The sequence below is a fragment of the Haliotis cracherodii genome, unplaced genomic scaffold (assembly GCF_022045235.1).
Source record: "Haliotis cracherodii isolate W230 unplaced genomic scaffold, xgHalCrac1.p SCAF_20, whole genome shotgun sequence".
NCBI classification, from domain to species: domain Eukaryota; kingdom Metazoa; phylum Mollusca; class Gastropoda; order Lepetellida; family Haliotidae; genus Haliotis; species Haliotis cracherodii.
Window position 1 is genome coordinate 16,885,396 of NW_027266276.1, and position 11,722 is coordinate 16,897,117.

The 11,722-nt window shown below is 42.2% G+C and overlaps 1 protein-coding gene across 2 annotated transcripts; it reads left to right on the forward strand.

Annotated features, from left to right (window-relative positions):
* Window positions 1–288: 288 nt before the first annotated feature.
* Window positions 289–10,924, forward strand: LOC139470100 (succinyl-CoA:glutarate CoA-transferase-like). 2 transcript variants are annotated; one of them, XM_071252391.1, is made up of 12 exons: window positions 289–382; window positions 1,457–1,541; window positions 3,765–3,838; window positions 4,170–4,255; window positions 4,741–4,912; window positions 5,235–5,470; window positions 6,096–6,191; window positions 6,616–6,690; window positions 7,081–7,178; window positions 8,273–8,375; window positions 9,866–9,929; window positions 10,244–10,924. In XM_071252391.1, the coding sequence occupies exons 1-12, from the start codon at window positions 289–291 to the stop codon at window positions 10,390–10,392; spliced, it is 1,332 nt and encodes a 443-aa protein (XP_071108492.1). In that variant the 3' UTR covers window positions 10,393–10,924. The 2 variants fall into 2 exon arrangements, with proteins under 2 accessions (XP_071108492.1, XP_071108493.1); XM_071252392.1 differs by lacking the exon at window positions 1,457–1,541 and having other exon boundaries at window positions 316–382.
* Window positions 10,925–11,722: the final 798 nt, after the last annotated feature.

Consider the following 11,722-nt stretch of genomic DNA (forward strand, 5'->3'; position numbering starts at 1 on the left):
ATGCCAGACATGAATAACTCTAATGGATGATTGATTGATTTCTCTGCAAATCACCCTCATTTGCGAGGACCTACCCATCTTCATGTAATAATTAAGGGTATGCTTTATGAACAACTCGATTACAGTGCTCAATAATCAAATCAATTACAGTGCTTCATAAACACTTTGAATAAAGTGATGGAATAAAACTCTTCGGAAGGCATATAACATAGTAGAGAGTAAACGCAGTAGAGAGTCCTCAGTCCGTTATCTAAGGGAGGTAACTGTGATTGAAACCGCCACACCATCATGACTGGGTCACAGTGCAGCAGGATCGCACAGCTTGTTAGTACCTGCGGCGTTCAGTTACTGCATCGACACAACGGAGGCAGATGTAGCTTCGGTAGGCACTTATCTTAAAGTCTGGATATAAAATCATTGTTTGTGTGATTAGATTTGGTGTCGAGAGAAACTACGTGTTATGTTATGTGATCACAAAATTGGGGAAGAAGGGGAGAGAACTCTTGCTGAATAAAGCGCTCATAAAATGTGTTGTGTGCAGCTACACAGCTGCTGAACTGAGAGTATTCTGCACATTAAGAATGACCTCTTGAACAGAAAGAGGTCACACAAAGTTCGATCGCCATGATCACAAGTTTAAAACTGCCACACAAAGTAATATATTTTTCATACTGGTTGGCATGAAGTAGGAATGCAAACCAGTTTCTACATGTCAATAAAACGTTCTGGAGCAAACATTTGCTATTTCATATTCTAGAATAATTGCATGCTAAGGCCAACAGTATTATGATGGTTTCTTGATTTCATAACCTGCAGCAAGTACGTGCACATGGAAAAGTATTATTCGTTTAGTTCAGTAGTTTTGGACAGGTAGCATCTCGAGGCCTCGCCGAAATATTTATCATCACCGACCACCAAAATATACTCTCTACAGTTTATATCATTGTTTTCATTTATCAAAAATGAAATACAAGCTAAAAGCATATTGCATTTTACGCATTCTCTTCTTTCACAGTAATGACTGTATACCAGACCCACTCACTCTGCAATGAAAGTGCAATATCTTGTTCGAAAGAGTATTTAGTTTTTGCCGGACTTAATTAACTTATATCAACGTGCATGATCACCTATGTATTGTTTGGGCAACTTGTGTTGTTTATGATTATATCTTCAACCTATTTGTCATGACTTTTGTTTAATGAACAGATCTGTTTATCAAGTCAACATTCATACATTCGGTTTGCTTAATTTTTTATAGTGGCAAAAAATCAAAAACATTGCTCCCGATCTTAGCGTTTATGATTTATCTTCAGACAATGATGATGTCATAAATTCTAGAAACTCATGTGGATGTGTAGAAGAAGGTTCAAAGGTCAGTGATGAACATTAGCATCAGCATTCTTCCATTCATGTTTTATCTTTGTCAACTGATGCAGTGAATGTTCTGGTTATTTAGTTACAAGAAAGTTCTCGACAACGTCATCACAGCAGTCGGAGCGAAACAGTCCTATGGAAGGAATACGAATTCTAGATCTCACCAGGTATATAAACATGGAGATGAAAGTGCAGATTGGGACAAGTTATTGTGTTTCCACTTATCAGAAGAGTGGTGGTGTTCTAGCCTAGTGGTTAAAGCGTTCGCCCTTCTCGCCGAAGCCCCGGGTGGGTACAATGTGTGAAGCCAATTTGTAGTGTCCCCCGCCTAGATATTGCTGGATTATTGCTTAAAGCTGCGTAAAACCATATTCAATCACTTACTCACTAATTAGAAGAATATGTGTTGTGCATCCAAATGCCGTTATGCTTATACGTATGTACGCTTGTATATGTCCCCACGTCAGTAAGAGCTGTCCAAAATGGAGATTAGGTGATTGGCGTTGCTCGTACTGACATTTTACAGGTCGCCATGGCATAGCAGGAACAAAGGATATTCCAGTCAGGAAGGTGAAGTCAGCGCATTATGTCTGTATTCATAGATCTACGTGATACAATGTATAGTATGTCATACAGAAGGTGAAGGACTTTTTGATGAGTTCGTCACCTGCCCGCTTAATACTGTGTGATGTTCTAGTAGTACCGTTCTGTGTGATGTTCTAGTTGGGCCGTATTGTGTGATATGTATTATGATGTACACCTCGTTACAGGATTATGTCGGGTCGTACTGTGTGGTGTTCTAGCAGGGCCGTACTGTGCAATGGTCTAGCATGGCCATACTGTGTGGTGTTGTAGTAGTACCGTACTGTGTGGTGTTCTAGCAGGGCCGTACTGTGTGGTGTTGTAGAAGTACCGTACTGTGTGGTGTTGTAGAAGTACCGTACTGTGTGGTGTTGTAGTAGTACCGTACTGTGTGATGTTGTAGTAGTACCGTACTGTGTGGTGTTGTAGAAGTACCGTACTGTGTGGTGTTGTAGAAGTACCGTACTGTGTGGTGTTGTAGTAGTACCGTACTGTGTGGTGTTGTAGTAGTACCGTACTGTGTGGTGTTGTAGAAGTACCGTACTGTGTGGTGTTGTAGAAGTACCGTACTGTGTGGTGTTGTAGAAGTACCGTACTGTGTGGTGTTGTAGTAGTACCGTACTGTGTGATGTTGTAGTAGTACCGTACTGTGTGGTGTTGTAGAAGTACCGTACTGTGTGGTGTTGTAGAAGTACCGTACTGTGTGGTGTTGTAGTAGTACCGTACTGTGTGGTGTTGTAGTAGTACCGTACTGTGTGGTGTTGTAGAAGTACCGTACTGTGTGGTGTTGTAGTAGTACCGTACTGTGTGGTGTTGTAGTAGTACCGTACTGTGTGGTGTTGTAGTAGTACCGTACTGTGTGGTGTTGTAGTAGTACCGTACTGTGTGATGTTCTAGCAGGGCCGTACTGTGTGGTGTTGTAGTAGTACCGTACTGTGTGGTGTTGTAGAAGTACCGTACTGTGTGATGTTCTAGCAGGGCTGTACAGTGTGATGTTGTAGTAGTACCGTACTGTGTGATGTTCTAGCAGGGCTGTACAGTGTGATGTTGTAGTAGTACCGTACTGTGTGATGTTCTAGCAGGGCCGTACTGTGTGATGTTTTAACAGGGCCGTACTGTGTGGTGTTCTAGCAGGGCCGTACTGTGTGATGTTCTAGCAGGGCCGTACTGTGTGATGTTTTAGCAGGGCCGTACTGTGTGATGTTTTATCAGGGCCGTATTGTGTGATGTTTTAGCAGGGCCGTACTATGTGATGTTTTATCAGGGCCGTATTGTGTGATGTTCTAGCAGGGCCGTACTGTGTGGTGTTGTAGCAGGGCCGTACCTTGTGATATTCTAGCAGGGCCGTACTGTGTAATATTCAAGCAGGACCATATTGTGTGATGTTTTAGCAGGGCCGTACTGTGTGATGTTCTAGCAGGGCCGTACTGTGTGATGTTCTAGCAGGGCCGTACCTTGTGATATTCCAGCAGGGCCGTACTGTGTAATATTCAAGCAGGACCATCCTGTGTGATCATTTAGCATGGTCGTACTATGTGATGTCCCAGCAGGGTCGTTTTGGAGGACCGTACTGTGTGGTGTTCTAGCAGGGTCGCACAGTGTGATGTTCTAGCAGGGTCGCACAGTGTGATGTTCTAGCAGGGTCGTACTATGTGATGTCCCAGCAGGGTCGTTTTGTAGTACCGTACTGTGTGATGTTCTGGCAGGGTCGCACAGTGTGATGTTCTAGCAGGGCCGTATTGTTGTGATGTTCTAGCAGGCCCGGCGTCTTTGATGTGTGTCATGTTCTACACCTTGTTCTACACCAGGGTTCTAGCAGGGCCGTACTGTTCTATGTTGTTTGCCGACCTTGGAGCAGATGTGATCAAAGTGGAACGACCAGGTGAGTCTGGGCATTTACACACAAATCTAATAGTAGTTCCTTTAATAGTCATTTGCGAAATGGAACAACCCTAGCCATACTCGTTTACACATAGGTAGTGGATAGGTTGTATAGAAAATTGTATGTAAATGAGTTGTATCCTGCGTTCAGAGTGATTGATACACGACAAACTAAAGATCATTTTCTCTGTTCACTTGGACCTTCCACCACTCCACTGATATTTCCACTCGCTCATCTGCCCATCGAACTTAACAACCTCATCGAACACTGCCGCCAACAGACCGCTTTCTTCTTATTCACTCACTTTGTTGTTATCTTCCTATTGTTACAGGTGCAGGAGATGACAGTAGGAGCTGGGGACCCCCTTTCAAAGGCACAGAGAGTGCGTACTTCCTATCTGTCAACAGAAACAAAAAGGTCTGTTTGAAATGTGTAGTCTCTCTTGCATCTTCTGCATCTTGTGTTACAAAGTATAGTAGTAGGCTTGGACAAACAGAAAGGTGTTGATATTGTCCATCTTGGTGCCTCTACTCTGTTAAAGAGTATAGCAGTAGATCTGAGAAACAGAAATGTGTAGAGATTGTCTCCTGGTGCCTCTGCTTTGTGGTACAGAGTACAGCAGTAGATCTGAGGAAACAGAAAGGTGTTTAGATTGTCTCTCCTGGTGCCTCTTCTCTATGTTACAGAGTATAACAGTAAACTTGGAGGAAGGTGTTGAGATTGCCATCTGATGCCTCTGCTCTGTGTTACAGAGTATAGCAGTGGACCTGAGGAAACAGAGAGGTGTTGATATTGTCCATCTTGGTGCCTCTGCTCTCTGTTACAGTAACAGTATAACAGTTAACTGGGAGAAAGGTGTTGAGGTTGAGATTGTCGCCTGATGCCTCTGCTCTGTCTTGCAGAGTATAGCAGTAGACTTGAAGAAACAGAAAGGTGTTGAGATTGTCCAGCAGTTAGCCGGTTCCTGTGATGTTCTGATTGAGAATTACCTGCCAGGGAAGCTTGGGGAGATGGGTCTTGGTTATGATGAAATGAAAGCTCTCGTCCCTCAGCTGGTATACTGCTCAATCACAGGTAAGACATATTCTATCTAATATGTATAATGAAGGAGGATATGGTACCACTAAAACGTATTAATGATAAGAGATGGAGAACAACTTTTGTCAATCTCGGAAACCATTTGCAATCTTGAAAGCATTATCAGGGAACTGGATTAATGGTTCCTACACAGGACCAATGTTGACAGAAATAATCATTGCTTGACATATTCAGGGTTCCAGGGTTTGGGTTAGAGTTCGGGTAAGGGTCAAGGTTGGGTTTAGGGTTAGGGTTAGGGTCAGGGTTAGGGTTAGGGTTAGGGTTAGGGTTAGGGTTAAATATTGCTTTATGGTTACAGGATATGGTCAGACAGGACCCTACAGATCCCGAGCTGGGTACGACGCCATCGCCGCAGGTGTAGGAGGCCTTATGAATGTCACTGGACCACGTGACGGGGACCCCTGTAGACTTGGCGTGGCTATGACGGACTTGTCAACAGGACTGTACGCTTTTGGTGCCATCATGGTTGCACTACAACACCGTCAGTTAACTGGGAGAGGTCAACACATCGACTGTAACCTCCTATCCACTCAGGTATACCGGTTCCCTTCCTTTTTGCATCTAACTTTACCTTTTTTTCCACAAGTGGAGCTTCTGTCAACCGCTATTAAGGTGCCGCACAGAGAATCTTACGGTCTAATGAACGGAAATTCGATCTGCTGTTTAAAGTTTCAGGTTGAACCCATGTTCCATGATCGGGGGAAATAAGGTGTCTGTATCTCGATGCTGGGATCAACTCCCTGTGTGAAACTGTGTACCATGTCTCTGTGTAATTAGGCTACCCAGTAACAGCATTATTGACACACATTGTGAGCTGTTTTACTTGATTCAAATTTGCTGGGACTGTCTGGCCTCCATTATAGTGAATGCACTGTATATTTTAACATTTGCTTAATATTCCTAAATAAATGCAATTAACAAATTGTTAAATCAGTGGCAGGATTATCCTTTTGAAATGGCGTCTCCTTGACAGCTGTGACAAATAGAACACTCTATTAACTGAACAAAGCAGTGTTCTTAAATCAAAAACATACTGTTTGTACATACCTGTAAATGAAATCAAACTGTTTCGGCCTTTAAAAAATCTTATTCTGTCTTCATATTCCCTTTGCTGCACGTGTACTTGTCAGCTACAACATGTCCCTGCACCTTTACGTAGGTGGCCTCGCTTGTGAATATTGCATCGAACTACCTGAATGCTGGGATGGAGGCGAAACGGTATGGAACAGCACATGAGAGCATTGTACCGTACCAGGTAAGTGCTACCTACTTACACACTTGGATCGGACAATAAAATAGCACATGAAAGCAGTGTTCCATAGAGGATTGGTTGGGGAATGTTCTATATTATTGTATTCCAATTCAAAATGATTGAATCATCTGCTCTGATTAGTTGCTCTGATGTTTCAGTGACTGGTTGTACTGATGTTTCAGTGTCAATTTCTACTGTTAATTTCAGTGACCGTTTGATCTGATGTTTCAGTGACTGGTTGATCAGATGCTGATGATAACAAATGTTATATTTGGGATAGCACTTTCTTAGTAAAGTACCTATTCTTGTACTTTTTGAGTGGAGTCCCTTCCAGGGTCCGAACCCACACTCCCTGAGCACACAAAGTCAGCGATCTAACCCACTCAGCCACCGAGGCTTCCACAATCTTTTGCTGATGTTATTTCAGGCTTTCAAGACCAAGGATGGGGGATATTTTATGGTGGGAGCAGGAAACGACAAACAGTTTCAGCTTCTGTGTCAGGTGAGGTGGTAGTAGCTAATTTCCCAAGTGACGCAATTCGTAGAATCTTTGACCTCGGTCAAATCCACGACCATACATATAGATATTATATTATTATTGTGACGAATTGGGAGTCAACCCCACGACCAGCGAAATCTTGGGCGCACAAGAGATAGTGAAGTGGGCCTTGGTGAGGAGAACAAAGACACCTGTTATGCATTGTCGTATTAAGGTTATCAGAAACTCGGTTTCATAGTTTGTCACCATATCAGATACAAGCACTAGGAACAATAATGAGTGCGGATAAAGTCGTGGATACAACTAATTTTATTAAATGGGACGTTAAGGGGACGTTGACTTTATTATGGCGTCAGTGATGCTTCGACGGATGACATAAGACCTCTCTTGCAGAGGATGGAACTACCAGAGTTGTTGGAGGACGAGAGGTTTCAAGATAACAAAGTGAGAGTGGCAAACAGAGACATATTGCTGCCTTTACTGGGACACAGGTAATGCTTGGGGTTCTGAGGATGAGTTAGACGAAAGGGGGTGTAGTGACGTAGTGCTTGTAGCCGTCTAGTAACTTCATCTTGGCTACCTCGCTTTCTCAGTATCTACAGAACCATATCCACCTCCCTACAGGCATTTCAAACTTTATGGTTTTTCGTATAATTAACTTTAATTTCACCCTCTTTGTCTGATGGGGGCACAGGAACCAGTCGTCTAAGGCGCCGCGATTCGCTGTACAGAGTTGCGTCCCTTGGGCACGCCAGAAACCTATGATTGTGGGTTCGAATCCCGGTTCGCCCCGATTATGTTTTTAGGTTTGTCAGCACCATACCCGTGCCCGTGGGTTTCACCGAAGTGCTAAACGTCTGAGACCTGCATCACTTCGGGTTTTCTTCCCACATTAAACTGACACGCCGCAATATAACAGGAATACTGTTAAAAGCGGCGTTAAACCCAACTCACTCACTCTTTTTCTGATTAACCTCATTGTCCTTTCCTAAACAGCCTCAAATAAAGAATTGAATCATCACTCTGGCACACGTTTGAACTATCTATGCACGGAGACTCTGAACAACACAGAAGCATCTGTCCAACACAAGCTTATACTCTGGTGTAAAAGTGAACCTATTGTATCACTGAATGATGGGTTCCAGGGAATGAGGGATCCTGGGTGACCCAGTGGTCTTAACACAAGAATTAGCTGTGTATATGTAGAGTTGCCTTAGTCGTATCAGGATCCATCGATCTTGGGTTCGAATAATTTTTTTACCCCTGTCAATGAAACGTGGTTTGCCATCTCCATACCCGTGCTCTTGGTTTTTATCAAATCGTATACACATTCTCGTTCTCTGCATACTACTACATGATTCATGCAACAAAATGTGTCCAGGAATATCTATCCTTATGCAGTTTTAAAAGAGGTTCATTTCTGCGAGATAAGTTGGGGTTGAAGGCAAATGAAATGCTTATAAACAAATGCTCCTGGTTGATATAGCCACATCTACGTGACGTAAAGAAAAGAATATACAAAGCTCACATGAACTAGCTACTAGTATATAGCGTTAGTTAACGCTCCTGCTGCATTGTGACCTAGGTTTGAGACGAAGACCACCTCACAGTGGATGCAGGTGCTGGAGGGGTCAGGAATACCATACGGTCCTATCAACAACATACAGCAAGTCTTCTCTGATCCTCAGGTGAAAGCGCAAACATGCCAATATTGATTATTTTCCTACATATGTACCCACATGTACGCCATAAGTCACACTGGGCATACACTTATTTTAAATTTGGATGATGCTCTCCAGTCGAGTACATGGTTAAATCTTGCATGCACATCGCACATCTATGGATTGCTTGATAAGTTCTGAGCCTCACACATAAGGTGCTAGTACTAGTTAAATCCTCTGTTGTGGACATTACATGATGCCATATAGGTATATCCAAAAACCGTAAGTGTTTTTAGCAAAATATTCCGCTGTGACAAGTCAGTGATATAATCACGGGTGTGTGACATTTGGAACATGGACACTTTTAGCGATCAAGTGAAAAGAGGCTTAACACCAAAATCTATCCATGAAGATATGAGTACGACACTAGGGAAGGAAGCCCCTGCCTCAGCCACTGTAAATACGTGAAGCGCGGCTGGATGAGCTTTGAAAACGACCCCCGTCATGGAAGGTCTGTGACCCAGTAACACCAGAAATGATCCAGAGAATCCACGATATGGATATGACTGATGACCGGCGAATGATTATGTTATTTCAGTAGATATTTCCCAGGAGAGAGTACATTATCACATAAAACTTGGCAATGAAGAGGGGTATCAGCTCTTGGGGTTCCAAAACGTCTGACGTCTTTTCAAAAGTGCACAAGGCATAACATATCTCGTGATAATCTAGGTCTGTTGAAGCTGATTCAGAAACGATTTGTGACTACACATGAAACCTGGGGTCACCACTTCTAGCCGAGTCCAAACAAGAGTGGAAGGATTTGATATCACCACCACCAAAACAAGAATGCAAAGACTGGCCAGCTGGAAAGGTTATATGGCCTCCTTGTTGCCGAGGGTGTCATCATGGTGGACACAAGGCCAGACAGTAAACAGGGCATCTTATCCTGTACTTTGGAGGCAATTACGGGATGAAATTACGACTAAGAGACGTGTGAATCTGAGAAAGAGTGTGCTCTCTCACCAGAAACATGCAACAGTTCACAAATCAGTCACTGCCTTGGCTCCAATCCACGAGTGTGGCTTTGTATTCCTTCAGCGCCCAACATATTCTCCGTCAAACTTCCATCTGTTCCCAAACATAAAGTTAGATCTACCTGGAACCCATTTCGACTAGAACGATGACGTGTGACGTCAGAGCAGCGGTGATGAACGTTTTGGACAAAAGGACAAAAGTAATTTTACGGAACAAAGATAAAATTCTTCCGACATCGTTGGTAAAAGTGTGTCAATGTGGAATGGGATTATGTTGGAATATATATGATTTTAATGTCTTTAGGGCACGTTTATGTGTGTGAGTATCAGAACTTACTCATAAAAGGCTAACTGACATTAATCTTCTACATTAACTTATTTTATAAAATGCCCGGTTTTGGGGGGATGGGAATGATATAAAAAAATGAGATGTTAGTGGAATGCTGTTGTGGAAAAACTGTAATATTGCTCTCTGTCCAGGTGGTCCACAATGGGATGATACAGGAAGTGCAGCACCCTACAGCCGGGACGATCAGGCTTCCAGGTAAAGCTCACCTTACTGGATATATGTATTATAGCGAGTTCATGTACATACCATGGATCATGTACATACCATGCATGCTAAGTAACCTGGGTCTCTTTTCATAGTGGGTAAGTTCATATGATCAATATGTTATTGTGTGCTGATTTATCTTCAATGTTGGTGTTGGTATATGGGTACATGGTATACTAAACGAGTGTGCATTCGCAAATTGACCACACATAATCTTGAAATGAAAGACGAGTGTGCAATCGCATTTCGCTCTTACATGATAATCTTGAAATACAAAACAATGTATTTCTCTTGTGCATTGCCAGGACCGGCAGTGAGGTACAGTGAGTCCCAGACTGTGGTGCCACGCCCCCCTCCAACTCTTGGGCAACACACACAGGAAGTGCTGCAGGGAATTCTGGGATATTCAGACAGGCAGCTAAATAATCTGATAGAATCTGGTGTCGTGCAATAGGGAGAAATATGACTAAACAAGTGAAGATATGATATATTTTGAAGTTAAGTTACGGAATTTAAGTGAATTATTTATTCAGATTTTCGAATGAATGATTATTTATTTTTGCTATTTCATTGATATATTATGAAGCATATCACACCAATTCAAATATCTTATGATCTCAACAGAAATCATTTGTCATTCCGAGTCTTTAAAAGTTCATTATTTTAGAATAACTGTTTCGTTGACTATGTTTAAATCAGCAATGAAAAGGTTTCTGATTTCCGCTTTGTACATTGTAAAGATGCAGTGATAAAGATGGATGCACGTGTTGTACGGTCACGGGAAGGGGGAAACACTGCTGCAACAGTCAATGAGTGTTGTCACGGCGACACACAAACATAAAAGTATTAATATTATAAATCATATTTTATGAGTATGTTCCGTAGCAGATGCATTTATATTCAATTCAAACTTGGCATCATTGACAAATACTTCTGTATTTCTTAGACATTATGGGTCGTATAAAATATTAATTGAGCCTGAATTACATATAACATCAAATTTAAATAAATATCTTATGAGAATACTTACTTAACTCGGTGTTTATCACATGGTTTGAAAATACAAATGCAGCGCCATAGTAAATCAGTGTATGATTCAAGATACCTAATTTGTAATAATGTAACTTGATGGAGATCGAAGATGAATACCATTTCTTGCTAGAGTGTCCCTGCTACAGGTGACACAGAAATATGTTGTTACAGATGTACTGTCATCGTTATCCATCAATACAGAAGCATGTAGATTTGATATCAGCATGAAATAGAAAAGCTTTGAAAGGTTTCCCCATTTTTATTAAAAGAAATTTAAGATTCCACAATTGATGTGGGGGCACGGGTGGCCCAGTCGTCTAAGGCGCCGCGATTCGCTGTGCAGAGTTGCGTCCATTGGGCACGCCAGAGACCTATGATTATGGGTTCGAATCCCGGTTCGCCCCGATTATGTTTCTAGGTTTGTCAGCACCATACCCGTGCTCGCGGGTTTCACCGAAGTGCTAAACGTCTGAGACCTGCATCACTTCGGGCTTTCCTCCCACATTAAGCTGACACGCCGCGATATAACTGGAATACTGTTAAAAGCGGCGTTAAACCAAACTCACTCACTCACTCACAATTGATGTACGTTCATGATGGGATATAATAGCGTAGATTTCCATCAGGGTAGAATCATGTGGATTTGTAGCTTGTTGCCAATTTATGATCTACTCCTTGCGATAATCATTAGTATTTCCAAGGTTTTTTTAAAGGCGATTCAATTGATTAATGATGAACGTAAAGTGACTTTA

Excerpts from the sequence above, each read along its gene's own strand:
- LOC139470100 (XM_071252391.1), top strand. The coding sequence starts at position 289 with ATGACTGGGTCACAGTGCAGCAGGATCGCACAGCTTGTTAGTACCTGC. Across the intron at positions 383-1,456 it reads CGGAGGCAGATGTAGCTTCG|TTACAAGAAAGTTCTCGACA; the intron begins GTAGGCACTTAT and ends CTGGTTATTTAG. Across the intron at positions 5,471-6,095 it reads GTAACCTCCTATCCACTCAG|GTGGCCTCGCTTGTGAATAT; the intron begins GTATACCGGTTC and ends ACCTTTACGTAG.